The 16,903-nt window shown below is 41.1% G+C and overlaps 1 protein-coding gene across 1 annotated transcript in view; it reads right to left on the reverse strand.

The window, feature by feature from the left end:
• The window catches only part of UBAC2 (UBA domain containing 2), a 172,234-nt gene extending 159,788 nt beyond the window's left edge, over positions 1–12,446 (reverse strand). The window contains exon 1 of the mRNA XM_019663688.1: positions 12,160–12,446. Within this exon, the coding sequence (XP_019519233.1) occupies positions 12,160–12,190 (31 nt within the window). The 5' untranslated portion in view covers positions 12,191–12,446. The remainder of the gene's footprint in view (positions 1–12,159) is intronic.
• Between the last annotated feature and the right edge of the window lie 4,457 nt (positions 12,447–16,903).

A 16,903-nucleotide genomic window follows, 5' to 3' on the forward strand; every position in this document is an offset into this window, starting at 1 on the left:
CAACTAGATTGAAGACAACAGCTTGAGCTGCTGCTGAGCTGCCAGTAGGCAGCTGGATGGCTCAGTTGGTTAGAGTGTGTGCTCTTAACAAGGCTACCAGTTCAATTCCCACATGGGATGGTGGACTGCGCCACCCCCGCAACTAGATTGAAAATGGTGACTGTACTTGGAGCTGAGCTGTGCCCTCCACAACTAAATTGAAGGACAACGACTTGACTTGGAGCTGATGGGTCCTAGAAAAAAACACACTGTTACCCAATAAAAAAATGAATTAAATAAAAAAACAACATGGTTGACAACATTAGAGACATACTTGGTTAGCTACAGAACTCTTTCCAAATAGTAATACAGTATATTATCTGAAGTTTCACTTTCCTTGGTTTCAGTTACAAGTGGTCAACTGTGGTCTGAAAATATTAAATGAAAAATTCCAGAAATAAACAATTCATAAGTTTTAAATGACACACTATTCTGAGTAGCATGATAAAATCTCGTGTGTTCCGCTCTACCCACCTGAGATGTGACTCATCCCTTTGATCAGTATCTCCACGCTGTATACACTCCCCCACCCTTAGGCACCATCTTGGCTATCAGATCAACTATGGTGGTATCACAGTGCTTGTGCTCAAATAACCCTTATTTTACTAAATAATGGCCCTAAAGTGAGAAAGCAGTAATGCTGACAATTCTGATATGCCAATGAAAAGCCATAAAGTGCTTCCTTTAAGTGAAAAGGAGAAAGTTCTCGATTTAAGAAAAAAAAATTGTATGAGGAAGTCGCTAAGATCTATGGTAAGAACAAATCTTCTATGTGTTAAATTGTGTAATTTATCAATTAAACTTTATCATAGGTATGTATGTATAGGAAAAAACAGTATATATAGAGTTCAGTGCTCTCTGTGGTTTAAGGCATCCACTGGGGGTCTTGGAACGTATTCCCCGCGGATTAGGGAGAACTACCATACCGCACTCTTTCCACTGTAACATGCTACATTCAAGGGACTAGACTGACTAAGCACTGGAAATGGCTGAGAACAATGGCAATACAACTTATAAAGTCTTACGAAACATGTCTGGGGAACAGAATCATGATTTAAATGGTTAAACTATAATTCTCATTTATAATCATAATTTAAATGAGGGTTAAAACTTAAGCAATGTACAACATGGTGACTATAGGTAATAATATTATATTGTATACTTGGGATTTGAAATGTTTTCACCACACACATATATACACACATACAAACACACACACAAAAAACTATGTGAGGTGAATATGTTAATTAGCTTGACTGCAGTAATGATTTCACATCACACTGTATGCTGTAAGTATATACAATTTTTATTTGCCAACTATGCCTTAAGAGAGCTAAAAAAATACACTGAGTGATACAAATTTGGGTTTAAAAATAAACTTAAAACAATTTTTTAATTGAAAAAAAAACTTCAGGAGATACTTGCAGTACCAGTACAAAGAACACTTCAAAAATGCTATATAGGGCCGGCCGAGTGGTGCGATGGTTAACAGCTGGCTTGGGATGCCAGAGGGCCCCGGTTCGGATCCCACATATGAGGGCCAGTGACACCGCCCTCTACAGCTAAGATGCTGAACAACAGCTCAACCTGGAGCTGGGCTGCTATGAGTCGCCGGCGACGGCGTAGGCTGCAGCCCCTGTGGCAGTGGGTTGCCATAGGCTACCGTATGTAGCGAGCAGCCAGCGTGAGCGGCCGTCCAGAAGCCGGTGACTGATCTGCCTCGCCCGGGAAGAGCGCAATGATGGTGCCAACTTGGGCCAGTGAAGCAACGTCCTCCACAACCAGACTGAAGAACAAAAGGATAGCAACTTGTCTGCTCCCCTTCCCCCAATTCCCCAATAAAAATCTTAAAAAAAAAAAAGCTGTATAGTAAATTATTTACAAGACAATTGTTATCAGGCTGTACCTACTAAAATTCCAGAGAAATGCATTTTTAAAGTAGCTTGATTTAAGGTAGGTTTCACCTTCATTACTAAAACTGACACTGAAACAAGTTGGGAAAAGTTGGAGAAGATAACTTGCCTGGTATGGGAAGAAACAGGAAAACAGAAGACTATGTAAATAAAAATAACCATAGCACTTTAGTTACTAAAAAAAGGATCCTAATTGGGACATAAAACATTTCTACTAAAAGCAAAACTGTATGTAGCTTGGCTCCGATTTAGGAAGAAGGAGGGAGACTGGTGGTTGAAAGCCATCAGAGGGAAAGCAGTGGAGCACATGAGTCAACAGCTGCCGGAATCACAAGGGGAGGAGTGAACAGCAACTCGCCAGGACATAGCAATGCCGTTTTCAATGACTGGGAAACAAGCTCCAATGCTAACCTGAGCTACCACACTCATCAGAAGCCTATGAATATCTCAGTGTAAATAAACTTACAACTTTAAGTCTGAGAAGCAGTAGTACGCATTAGTTCAGAACATAAGAGTATAGGGCCAGACTCAAATTCTAGTCCTGCTACTCAGTAGCTATGTCATCTTGTTACCTAAATGCTTGTGCCTCAGCTTCCTCACCTGCACATTGGGGAGCACCAACCTAATTCTTTAAGAATAGCATACTGAGTAAATGCCTATGGCAAAGGAGAAAAAAGCAGAATACACATAGCATTATGATTTCATTTTAAAAAATCTGTTGTGTGATTTTAAAAGTTACAAAATAGTATGCAAGTGTGATAAATTTATTTTTAATAAATTCATTTTTATTTATTTGGATATTCATTTTTACACTGGAAAAAAGTATGAAGATAAACAGCAAGATGTCAATAAATACTATTTTTATTTCTTCCAACTACTTTTCCATATTAAAGAATTTTCTTTGATGAACATGTATTTATTTTATAATAACAAAATCAGTTCAATTAAAACAAGAACATAAATGCATAGGGGGAAAAAGGATGAAAGTTAACTGAAATGCTAACAGTGGTTTTTCTCTATCTTCCAAACTTTCTATGTATATGTGGTTAATCTTTTGGACTGAAAAGGAACATTGTTTTTAAAAGCATCCTCCCTCAAGCTTGTCCTTCCCTAATTAATGCCTGTCTTCCCTTCTCAGCTAAAATCGTTTTTAACTTTTTTTTATTAAGGTATAATTGACATATAACATATTAGTTTCAGGTGTACAACAAAATGACTCAATATTTGTAGAGATTGTGAAATGATCACCATTATTAGTCTAGTTAACATATGTCGCCTTCCAGTTACAAAAAATTTTTCTTGTGATGAGAACTTTAAAAATCTCTTAGCAACTTTCAAGCAGGCAATACAGTATTACTCACTATAGTCACCATACTGTACATTACATCCCTATGACATTTACTTTATATCTGGAAGTTTGTAGCTTTTGACCCCCTTCACCCATTTCTCCGACCCCTAACCATCCCCCATCTCTGGCAACCACCAGTATGTTCTCTGTATCTATGAGCCTGATTTTTTGGTTTGTTTTTAATTCCACATATAAGTGAGATCATACTGTGTTTGTCTTTCTCTCTCTGACTTATTTCACTTAGCATAATGCCCTCAAGGTCCATCCATGTTGTCAGTGGGCACTTAGGTTGTTTACATATCTTGGCTATTGTAAATAATGCTGCATTGAACATAGGCATGCATATATCTTTCAAAGTTAGTTTTTTTGTTTTAGTCAGATAAATACCCATAAGTCGATTGCTGAATCACATGGTAATTCTGTTTTTAATTTTCTGAGGAAACTCCATACTGTTTTCCATAGTAGCTGCACCAATTGACATTCCCACCAACAACACACAAAGGTTCTTTTCTCCACAGCCTTGACACTTGTTAGTTCTTATCTCTTTGATGACGGCCATTGTAACAGGTATGAGGTGATATTTCATTACGGTTTTGATTTTGATTTGTATTTCCCTGATGATCAGTATCAGTGGTGTTGAGCATTTTCTCATGTACTTGTTGACCATCTGTATGTCTTCTTTGGAAAAAATGTCTATTTAGTTCTTTGCCCATTTTTAAATTGAATTATTTGGTTTTTTTGGCAATTAAGTTATATGAGTTCTTCATATATTTTGGATATTAACCCCTTATCAGATATATGATTTGCAAATATTTTCTCCCATTCAGTAGGTTGCCTTTTCATTTTGTGGATAGTTTCCTTTACTATGCAGAAATTTTTAGTTTGATATATTTTTGCTTTTGTTGCTTTTGCATTTGGTGTCAGATTCAAAAAATCATCACCAGGGCAGCCGGGTGGCTCAGTTGGTTACAGCGCGAGCGCTGAGCAATGGGGTTGCCGGTTCAATTCCCACATGGGCCAGTGAGCTGTGCCCTCCGCAACTAGACTGAAGACAATGACTTGAGAGCTGAGCTGCTGCTGAGCTGCCAGTGGGTGGCCGGCTGTATGGCTCAGTTGGTTAGAGCACATGCTCTTAACAAGGTTGCCGGCTTGACTCCTGCATGGGATGGTGGGCTGCAAGCCCCCGCCCAACTAGATTGAAAATGCGACTGGACTTAGAGCTGAGCTGCACCCTCCACAACTAAGACTGAAGGACAACAACTTGACTTGGAGCTGATGGGTCCTGGGAAAAACACTGTTCCCCAATAAAGTAAAAAAAAAAAATCATCACCAAGATCCATGTCAAAGAGCTTACCACGTATGTTTTCTTCTAGGGTTTTATGGTTTCAAGTTTTATGTTCAAGTCTTTAATCTGTTTGAAGTTAATGTTAGTGTATAGTGTAAGATAGTAGACCAGATTCATTCTTTTGCATGTGGCAGTCCAGTTTTCCCAACACCATTTATTAAAGAGGCTATCCTTTCCCTATTGTATAATTTTGGCTCCTTTGTCACAAATTAATTGACCATATATGTGTGGGTTTATTTCTTGAATAAACACTATTGGGTCATCAGGAAAGTCATGACGCATTTTTGCATTGGAAAACACAGAAAAATACATCATGACTTTCCTGATGACCCAATATTTCCTTGAGCGTTTCAAGGATATACTCTCCCAAAACTTCAGCAATGTGGAAAATAGCTTATCCCCAAGAATCAAGTGTTAAAGGCACTTTGCCGGGCTTGGGCAACCCAAGCCTACTGAGTTATACTGTGTTAACCCTTCAATGCTACAAAGAACAAAATTAGAGCACAAATAGATAAATTCTAAAGTCACCTTTAAAGAGGCCAGCCAAATGATTCTTGGCTCACAAAACAGAAACTCAACTAAAACAAGATGATAAAATTGTAGTTTCCACTAAGGTGCCAATGATTTTTGTATACCAAAGAGAGACTCCACGCCAAAATGCAGAATTTACGAAGAAAATGAACCAAAAGTAGTGCCATGACTCAGCCTCAGTCAGATTATGAATATAAAGAGTGAATGGAAGAGTGAGAGTTCTTTATTGTGAAGAGAGGACATTATGAAGATTTGTGAACTATCCAAGTGCTTTGAGTACAACCATGCCCTCACATCAAGCTGACTGGAGGGCTCAGTGGGGCTATTCAATGAGCTAAATATGTGACTCCTAAGGTTGGGGTACAGTGGATTTCTACCCTGAGAAATCTAGAAAACATAAGGAGGAGGAGCCATGTTGACCACTGAGATCAAAATGCACAATCAAGGCAAAGAATTAGTAATTCCAGAAGAGCAGAGGTGGGCCACATGCAAGGGCCAACAAAGGGTCACTTTTGGTTCAGTCCAACAGTGCTCCCAAACCCCAAAAGGACTCCAGGAGGAAATTATAGGTGATCTAAGGTCCTAGGAGCGAAGGAAGAGTCACCAAATAAAGCCCACTACCATAAAGATGCACCCCTCCAGGTCAGGGGAGTAGCCAGGATAGAAGTTTTTCAAGAGTCTCCAGGGCCGGCCGAGTGGCTCAGTTGGTTAAGAGCTCACTCAAGAGTGCGAGCTCTGAGCAACAGTGGTTCAAGTCCCGGCCCGAGCTGAGCTGCTGCTGAGCTGCCAACAGGAGGCAGGATGGCTCAACTAAAAAAAAAAAAAAAAGAAGTCTCCAAAGAGCCCACAAGAGAGAGTCAGCTTTAATCATGTGCCAGGCTCAGAGAGCTACAGAAGAACTATTTTAGTTAGTTCTACACTATTCCTTCCTTCTCCCACTCCACGCAATGTAGAAGCCAATAGGGTCAGAAACAGGAAATCTGAGGGGCAGAGGGGGAAACACAAAAAGAGCAGAAGCCAATCACACCCCTTTCTCTCCCACCAGGTAGCTGCCAACTACAAGTCTTAACTGGAAGAAAGAGGGGGATAAGTCTTACCTTTGAGTGAAGACAAGTGTTGATTCAACTACTGAACTGGATACTTTCCATTTTTAAACTGGGCCTATATTTTGTGACTTCTATTACCTATGATTACAGCCACTTGAATGTACCTTTTGTCTTTTACCGTATTTCCCCATGTATAAGGCACACCCTTTTTTGAAAAATTTGGGGTCCAAAAACTGGGTGCATCTTATACAGTGGTTGTATGAGCACAAAAGCAAGCACAAAAAAGGCAGGAAATGCAAGTAAAAAAGTCTACAGCCACTGTATAAGACGCACCCAGTTTTTAGACCCCAAATTTTTCAAAAAGGGGTGCATCTTATACATGGGGAAATACGGTATTTACTACAGAATCCCACACACCTAGAGGTGTGGCTGGCTCAAGGAGCACTCATTAAACAGCTCTTAAATGAGAACTTGAAAAGTGAGCCAAGAACAGAGCCATGCCACTTGGGTGACCATCAAAGAGTAGCTCATTGACTGCAGAGGGCTAAAGAGTGAAGGAAGGTGAAAAAGGGAAAAAAGTGAAGATGATCTTTCACAAAGCTTGGAAGAAGAAACAAAATGGTCAGCAGCTGGGAAGGTTCAGGATAAGGTCAATGGGAGCATTATGCTTTCGTGTTTTTAAGAAGATTTTGGAAGAAGAGTCCAATTTAAAAAATTTTAACTCTGATTAGGAACTTTGCACATATTAACTCTTAGTCTTCACAACAACCCAATAAAATAGATAATATTATTTCCTTTCCATAGATAAGGTATCTGAAGTACTGTGGGAATTTCTGAAGATCCCACTAAAGCACCCACAGGAGAAAGCATCGGCTGTAACCACGTGTCAGGCTCATCCTCAGAACAGAGAATGAAGGAGGGGCACTTTAGAAGAGGCAGCAGGTATGAGTCAAGAACAGGTTGGGGGAGAGCCTCAATTAGGAGGAGAGTGCTTGATTCTTTTAGATTGGGGGGAAGGGAAGAAAGTTTGTATGCCCAGCAAAGTCTTACTCATCCCTTGAAAATCATCAGTTCAAGTATCACCTACATTGGGAAGTCTTCTTTAACAACTGCTAAAGGGTGGGTATAAACAAGTTGGGGAGAAGCCGTGTCCAGGTGACAGCCCTAATGTTTTGGATGGGTTAAGAGTGAGATGGGTAGAGATGGCGCAGTCTTGAGGACAGGGATGAAAGGGGAAAGCAGAGGGAGATGACTGAAGCCAAGAAATGTAACTGAGCAATCATGCACGAGTCACTTGGATTAGACACCATACATTAATACGAGGATGGGGTCTTGCTAGATGAGCACAACAGGAGAGGAGCGCCAGTTCTCTGAGAGTCCTGATGAAAACACAACTCAGGGAACTAACTGTGGGTTCCAGGCTGGATAGAGAAGATGCTAGAAATGGGCTGTAAATTGGAGACAATGAGGGGACCAAGAGTCTGGTGATCAGATTCATTGTGGTGAAAGACAGTGAAGAAGCTGTGGGAGTTTGTTTCTGACATAACAGAGCAAAGTAAATTGGACTGCGGGAAGGAGACAGGTTTCTCCTGAAGGAACACCCACCTCTGCCTACTGTGCGGTCTCCTCTTTCTTGCCATCCCTTAAATATTGGAATTGCCTAAAGTTCTGTCCTCAGCCTTCTGACTCTACGCACTGCTGCTGGTACCCTCATTCACATCCATGGCATAACTCCGCCTGACTACTCATGTCCGTTCCAGCTCCCTCTCTCTAAGTTTCCTGGGTAGCCCCGACTGGGCTTTACAGAGCCCTTGACATTGAACATGTCCAAAACTGAACTTATCTTCCCCTAACATGAGCTCCTCCTTCAATGTGTTACCTATCTTAGTGCACATAACACATCTGCTCCCCAAAGTCACCTTCAACTTCTCGCTCCATAATCCACTAAGCTTTATTGCACAATCTACCTGCTTACACATCGTTAGCATCCTTTTTCTCAGTCCTGTCCATCCTCACTGCTCCTACTGTGTTTCCCCAAAAATAAGCCCTAGCATGATTTTTCAGGATGCTCGTAATATAAGCCCTACCCCAAACATAAGTCCCAGTTAAGAACACCAGCCAGGCATGACTGTTTGAATAAATGTACATTTTTGTACATGAATAAATGTAGATTGTTGGAGCAAACATTAATATAAGACCCGGTCTTATTTTCGGGGAAACACGGTACTTTAATTGGGGCCTTCAGCAACTCCCGCTAACTGTTCCCCTGCTGGCCACCCTCTTGCCTTGACCTAAGTCTGTCTGTCCGTTTTCATCTCCCTGGGATGATTTCTGATGCCTACATTAGCCCTTCTGAATCTGACTCTGTGGGGATGGGGAATCTGGACACTCGGAAAACTCCATGGTTGCTTTTTTTCTGCAGCCAGGACACAGACATCCCATGGAAAACACTGCTCCCATCACCAATAATCATCTCCTATAACCAACAAGTCTTCCCTCCCATGACAACGTGAAGCATTCCCGACTTGTACCCTAGATCGCAACCTGCTTCTTCCTCTCAGGTTTTGCTCTTTCATCGCTGTCTGTATAACTCAAGAGGGGCAGCCTTGGACACTCTTCAGCCTTCTTCCCAGGCTCCTCCTCCGCTCCTTGTTCAAGTTCTGTCCTCAGTTCTCTTCTCACCTGCCTTCTAAATGATTTCATCACACATCTCAGGAAATGCTCACTCCGGCTAAAATCAACAATCCTCAACTTCATTACCTCCTGCCTCCTTGCCAGGCCCTGCCCAAGCTCTGGCCCTCATGGAGGCCCTCTCCCCACTTGTACATCTGACAAACTCTTCCTCATTCCTCAAAAATCAACTCAAATATCGCCTACGGTGAGAAGTTTTCTTTAACAACTGTGCTTCCCCACCTCCATCATCCTACTCCCTGCAATAAACCCACAGCTCCAAGTACAGAAGCTGTTTCATTTCTTTTAAAAAATTTTCCCCGCTAGATAACTGAACTCCGTGAGGGTGGGAGCTATACGTGGAATACATCAGAGGTGAAATTAATGTTGGTTGAGTCTACCGTTACATAGTGAATATACTAGAATGTGAATAAGTAGTGGGAACACTTGTTAATGTAATAAATGGTACATCTATTACACATAGTTGACTGGCGGCACTGGTCTATAAGCAAGGAATCCAAAATATGCCATGAACACTTTGCTATGCACTTTTAACCAGTCATCATTGTATGACTGGGCAGACAGCAATATAGTTTCAAAGACATGGTCACAAAGGCCCTTCCCTTGATTTACTGCCCTGGTGGCCCCTGCTTTCTTTAGTACCTTGAAAATGCCCTGCTGTGCCTATTTGAGTCTTTGTGCTTGCAGCTCCCTTTCTGAAAAGTGCACGTTTTCCAACAAACTGACATGGCTGGCTCCTTCTCACCACTGGGGTCTCAGCTCAAATGTCACCTTCCCAGTTATCTTCTCTGACCACAAACGCTAAAGTAGTCGTCCACCATAACCTCAGTCCCTGCCATTACCCTCTTATTTTTTTTCACTATGTGAAATCACATTATTTGTTAACCTATTTGATGTTGGTCTCCTTTATCTTGCTTACCACTTTATCACCTGTCCACGAACAGTGTGTGGCTTATATGGGTACTCAACAGACACTTGCTCAATTAATAAAGGAGGGGGCAGGTGGGAATAGTCGGTTAGCTCAGGTGGTTAAAGCGCATGGTGCAGTGCTCATAACACCAAGGTTTTAGGTTCAATTCCTACATGGGCCACTGAGGTACGCCCTCCACAACTAGACTGAAACAAGTACTTGGAGCTGATGAGTTCTGGAAAAACACACTGTTCCCTAAAAAAAAAAAAAAAAAAGGAAAGGAGGGAGCAAGTGTAACACTAAAATATCATTACCTACTAGTCACAAAATGTGGGAAATACACAGGTGACAGGAAATGGCAGAGATTCTTCGCTCGAAAAGAGAATATTATTCACCACCAGTGGGGGCAGAGGTAGGCAGATTATTCTTTCTCAGGATACTTAACCAGGATCAGAACTCTGACTTACCAAACAGCCATACTTCTTACCTAAATGAAATCACTTCCCTCTAGTTTTACGAAGAAAAATTTTAAAGCAGGGTAACTGCTCACACCCAGACTTGCCAAAAGACCAGTCCTGGAAAAACTATGCCTAAACTCCACTGTTAACATTGGGACCAAAACTTGTTTAATGCAGTGTTCCCAGCATCTAACACAGTTTTTGGCCCACAGTAGATGCCCAGAATATTTGTTAAATGAGCACATAAGACATGGTCTTCTGAGGAATGGCCATTCCATCAACTCTTACACTGCAGATATCTTATTTTAGAAACAGGGCAAAACAGCTAAGGAGGAGCCCTTGGCCTGGGCCTCTTCCTATGAAGCAGTTTGGTTCCTAGAATTCAATACTCATCCATCTGTGCCACAGATAATTAAGTATTACCTTTCCCAGAGTCACCATGTATCAAATTTTATATATTCTGCCAATATAAGGGCTAATGCAATACAGTAATCAATAACAGATTTCGCTTGCCTTTTTAATTTTTTATATGTATTTTGCTCATCAAGGAAGGGTAGTTCTAAATGCTGAAAGAACAACTAAACTGAAGAATTCTACCATTAATTTCATATCCACCAGTGTTTGGTTCACTGTGTGAAAATGCCATCACCTTCTTGACTCAGTTTCATCAACAGTCATAATGTTCTCCATCCAAAGGTAGTTTTGGGGGAATTAATTAGGTAGTACTTAGTTGTAATGTATTCTGAGGCCAATTCCTGAAAGATGTCATAAATCAAATTAATTATGAAACAAGGGAAATCATAAATATTAAGCCCACTTCAAAAACCTGAGAAGTTGAGAAGTGTGGAGAAGATTTATAAGTATGCCTGTGGCTCTGTTACTAACTCTCACACTAAGACATGTATTCTCAAAAAAAGATTCCTAACATTCACAACAGACCCTTCATATTTGCAAATGTCAACTGCTTTTGTACTCTGGCAAGATTAACTTGACATGTATAAAGATATGAGGTAAACTGTGACGAGCAATTGCAAAATTACAGCTGTTCAAACAGCCTAATCTCAGTGCTGTTTAGTTAACGTACAGTCCGCTTTACCAAAAGTCAATTCAAAAATTTCAGTGAGAAAAAGTTGTTTAAAAGGCTGTAAGTTGTTTAAAAGGCTATATATATACTTCGCTGCCCTCTATCTGCTGACCACCGCTAACACTCAAGTAACAATATCTAGCAAGAAGGAACCAGCGAAAAGGTCCGCGCTTTCCTGCCACACGACTTCCTAACTTCCTTCCACTTTAAAGTACTTTAATCAGTTTTTGTTTGTCTAAAAACTCTTACGTGAAACTGAGAAAGAGAGAAATCTAAGTAAAACTGAGATCAGATCTTGAACCAGAGGTTGGAATTTGCATGTGAGGGAGAGCCAGGTGTTCCCTCTTGAGCCTAAATGAATGGAGCAAGGTGACCAGGAAGGGGGCAGGCTTCCAACATCGCCTCCACCGGGACAGCCTCTTCTTTCGGCCTGGCACACGCACTGCTGAGGGCAAGGGGCCGGGCCAGGAGACCAGGGCACCCAGCCTGACCCTAAATGCCCAGCCGATCGGCAACAGTCCCTAGAGCACTGGAGCATCGCACCTGAGGCTAATAGGTGGAGGGGGCAGGGCTGGCGCCGGGACTCAGTCCCCATTCGCCCCCGCAGCATGAAGTGGGGGCGGTGCCTACTGCCCCCCACGGGCAAGAACCACCGAGAGGTGCGGGCGCCGGGATGGAGGATTGGCCCCCAAACGTCCTGCAACCCCGAGAGCCCCCGCTGCCTCCAGTTTCCTCAAGGAGTTGCGCAGGGTGGCGTGTAGGGTACGGCCAGGATGGCGGCGACCGATACTCACAAAGCCCACTGGAGCCGGTGCTGGTGAACATGGTCCCGTCTGACCCGGAGCCCCCGCGGGGCGACAGTGGGAGGGGAAGCAGAGGTGGAGGGACCCGGCGATCGCGCAGGCGCACTCCCGGCGGGGCGGCGAATCCCGCAACTCGATTCCACTCCAGGGGGCCGCCTGTGAACGGCGCATGCGCGTCTTGTGGGTCTAACCGCTCAGTCACCCCCTCCCTTCCTGCCTGGAAAGGGAAGTGCGTCCTCAGCGGGAGGTTCCGCCTCTTCGGCTTTTTCCGACGGGCGCGGGCGCCTTATGGAAAAGGAATGGGATAGTGTAGGAGGAGCGAAGGTGTAACTCCTGGAAGCGGCACACTAGTGCTCAGCGCCGCCCGCATGCGCCTGTGCAGCCGCGGTGGCAGCAGATTCTTCTGGAGTACCGGCGCGGGAGGTTTCCTTGCGACCTCTAACCTCGTCCCTGGGTGCTGTCAACGCATGCTCAGTCCTTTTGGGCAGTACCCCAAAGCTCTGCAGTCCTCAATTATTTTAAAAAGTCGTGAAGGGATCCCCAAACCAAATGGTTTGAGAACTGCTGAAACAGGAGATAATAAAGCGCTCTGAAGTTTAAAAAAACGAAGACAAAAATCAAACTTTTCACTTATTTATGTTCAATTGTGCAAACATCCTTAACTAAAGGCGTGATAATATGGTATGTAGACGTTGCTTGAAAATATTTTTAATGATCTATACCTTGAGTGTCTTTCTACTTTGTACTCTGAGGAGCTGTACCTGTTGACTGGTAGAAAGCTGTAGGTTTCTCCAAGAAGCAAGTGTTGTCCTTGGGTGGACAGCATTGGCATCACCTGGGTTCTTGTTTGGACTAGGCAATGCCAGACCCTACCCTAAACCTATTAAAGCATCATTTAACAAGTCCCCTAGCTGATTTGTATGCACGTAAAGTCTGAGAAGTACTAGCGAGGTGATTCTCAACAGGGGGTGATTTGGGCCTCCAGGGGACACTTGCCAATATTTGAAGACATTTTTTATTGCAATTGGGAGACAGGGCTCCTACTGGCATCTAATGGGCAGAGGCCAGGGATGGTGCTAAACATCCTACAATACACATGGCCATTTCCCACAATAAAGAATCCTCCTTCCTGCCCACCTCTTCCATTAAGTGAGGATATGCAACGTTTGTGACCTGGAAGAGGGCCCTCACCTGACCATGCTGGCACCTTGATCTCCAGAACTGTGAGAAATAAGTTACTATTATTTATTTTTAAAAATCACTCCTGCCCAAAATGTCGATAGTGCAGAAGTTGAGAAACCCTACACTAGTGTACTTCACATAACCTTTATCATGCAGTCCCAGATCTTTTAGTGTATATCATTTATATTGTCCTTGCCTATATTTCCACCTTGTCTCTTCTCTAGATTGTGTTATGGAGAACTAATTCAATTACTGGAGATCATCATTTACCTTGCTGTGTCTTGAATCTGCATCCTACGTTGGGGTAATAGTGATAGCTTGAAAGGGTGAACCCTTAGTGAGAAGGAACTGTGTCTTACAAAATGTTGTATCCTAACCCATTCGGAGTCTCTTGGTGTGAAGGCATTGCCTTCCTTTAGTAAAACACAGCATCTCTAAGGCTTTGGCATCAGAAAGCAAATCTCCAGGTGAGAGCTGGAAGAAGGTTGATGACCAAACATCAATGACAAGTGCCTTTCCTGTATATTTTATCCTTCCTTTAGCACAGTGTTTCTTTCATATAACAGGTAGACTGGAGTTTTTTCTGAACATAACTAAGTAGCAGAGGTGTGAACAACAACAAAATAAAAATAAAAATCACAAACTTCCAAAGTACCGAGTTCTGAACAGATGACAGCTACTGTGCTTTAAGTTTATAGGCCATATTCTTTTCCACATTCTGACTGAAGAGCTCCTTTCTACATTCACAGGAATTCTATCAACAACCTTTTAGAGGAATTGGATGAAAACTAGTGTTAATGGTCAATCCTTGAATAAAGTAGCCTTCATACTGCTTCAAATGCACTTTCAGCATATAATATCTATGAAAATAATATTTATGAGAAAATTGGTCTGGAAATTTTTTAAGGAGTTACATCTTTTTAACGATTCAATAGCTTTCATAATAGATGTTTACTGAACAGGGAGTGTTTTGGAAATTTGTAAGGGTAGTTTTGGTTGTCACAGTGAATTGGGGGATATCACATGGGGTCCAGTGATGCCAGACACAATCCTTTCACCGAAAATGAATTATTCTCTTTCCTAACCAACATTCGAATCTCCCACCTCGTGTTTATTATATAAGTAAAAACTTGTTTGTATTTAGTTGAGTCTAGAACCAATTCCATTTTACATGTAAGCACGTGTGCTTTGCAGTTTTAATTCATGCTGAATTTTTCTAGAAACACCACTATTATACTGTTTTGCTTGGGACGTAATCAATAGTTGTTCACCAATTCAAAAAACCACACAGCCCTGCTCATAGCATTTGAATCACCATATCCGTTTACATTTATGGCTGGTGCATTCTTAGTGATCCTGTATCTTTCACAGAGACGTACCAATTTAGCTCTTATTTTTAAAATATTATCTGTAATGTTAAATATTAAGAAAAGGTTCTGAGAATATTCAGTTGAATATTTGAAAGTGTCCATACTGACAAGATAGTTTTTTTTTCTAATTCATCTAGATAAACCCACCAAGATTAAGTGAATATTTTATAAAGACATAGAGTTGGCAAAGATAGAAACTTCAAGGATTTAAGAAAAGTTTGAAAATCATAGTACTGTCCCTGAAATGTTTCTTTTAAATCTAATATGAAGGATCTAAGGTATCATTTCTTACAGAATAGCACAAATGATAGCAATCTGTGGTAATACAAACAATATAAGAGAAAAATTAATTTTACTAGCTGTATAAGAGGTTATTATTATGAGAGTAAGAGAATTAAATGATTTCTTCTAGTCTGTTGAGCAATAATATTGTATAAGAAATCCAAAGAGGGGCCGGCTGAGTGGCTCAGTTGGTTAAGAGCTCGCTCAAGAGTTTGAGCTCTGAGCAACAGCAGTTCGAGTCCAGCCCGAACTGAGCAGCCGCTGAGCTGCCAACAGGTAGCAGGATGGCTCAGCTAAAAAAAAAAAAAAGAAATCCAAAGAGGTAGAAAATAGGCTATGAAAAGATTTACACTTAAAAGTATGTTTGTTGCAAGTGAATGGAAGTAACCTGTATGATAATGAAGCTTTGCTGACCGCAAATGTAAGATTCATGGGAATAAAAACTTTGAGCAGAATATTTATTTTCATATGTACAATGGAAATCAAGGATTGTGAAAACTTGAAATTATTAAACATTATTTCACAGGAAAAAAAGTTTCCTTTTTTAATATCATTGTGCAAAAGACAGAACAACAGCACAACAGCCATGGTCAGCTAGTAACGTGGGTTAGTAAACAAAAGTAATAACAGCCATGTTAGCAAGTCATTGAATTATTCATTGACACCCTCAGTCACCAAAAATCATAGTGAAAGATTCACAAATCAATGAATGCTGTCAATGCTAGTAATAAAATTTAAATTTATGCCTTGGATAAAAGATTATTTTGTAATCTTTGCAGTGACTGTGAAAAGGAGTTTGCCTTATCCTACATATGGAAGTAAAATGGTATTCCAAAGAAAATTGTTGTAAAATATTTAACTTATTCTTTAATACAAGCAGGCAATTTTTGTTTCAATCAATAAAAAAATTAAATACTGACATCAAAATATTATTAAGTGATTTGACACATATTTCATATGTATCAGAAATGTTAAACGAAGTCCTTAAATTGGAAGCACATGAGATTGATATTATTAAAGAGGAAGGATTGTCATGAGTTTTTTTCCAACAAATTTACATCATATTAAGAGCTTTCTTTCCCAGAATTTCCATTGTTCCTTTATTTGTTGCAGATAAAACTAGATCTAAGATACCAATTTTTAATTACATTGCTAATTTTGATGCTATTTTAAAACATATAACGATTAGGTCTAAAGATCAGTGTGGACTTATAGTATCAGATTAGGTGATTAATCCACTTGAAAATGATGCAACATATTAGCCAATGTTTGTAGGAAATGTTGAGATATAACATAATTTGGAAGACAAAAAATATTATTTAACCCAAGACATTAATCCGAAAAAATATATGCACCCCTATGTTCATTGTGGCGCTATTCACAATAGCTAAGACTTGGAAACCACCAAAATGCCCATCGGTAGACGACTGGATTAAGAAACTATGGTACATTTACACAATGGAGTGTTACTCAGCTATAAAGAAGGAAATTGTACCATTTGCAACAATATGGATGGAACTAGAGAACATTATGCTAGGTGAAATAAGTCAGTCAGAGAAAGACAAATACCATATGATCTCACTTATATATGGATTCTAGAGGGTTGAATGGATGAGGGGTGTGGACGGGGGTGGTCTCAGAGACACAGAGGAGGGACTGGAGTTGCTGGTTGGAGTGGGGATGGGGGAGAGGGAGAGGGGATGGGACAATACGGATTGGTGGCCACGATGTGGCCTTGGGGATGGAGAAGACAGTCTGGGGAATATAATCAATAATGTAAATATTTTTTAAGGGGCCAGATGGACTCATGTCTTGTTAGGGAGACCACTTCATAGTCGGTGTAGAGGCCAGACCACCGCACTGTATTTCTGAAGCTGATGTTGAATAATAATGTATGTCAA

The sequence above is a fragment of the Hipposideros armiger genome, unplaced genomic scaffold (genome assembly GCF_001890085.2).
Source record: "Hipposideros armiger isolate ML-2016 unplaced genomic scaffold, ASM189008v1 scaffold_397, whole genome shotgun sequence".
Classification (NCBI taxonomy): domain Eukaryota; kingdom Metazoa; phylum Chordata; class Mammalia; order Chiroptera; family Hipposideridae; genus Hipposideros; species Hipposideros armiger.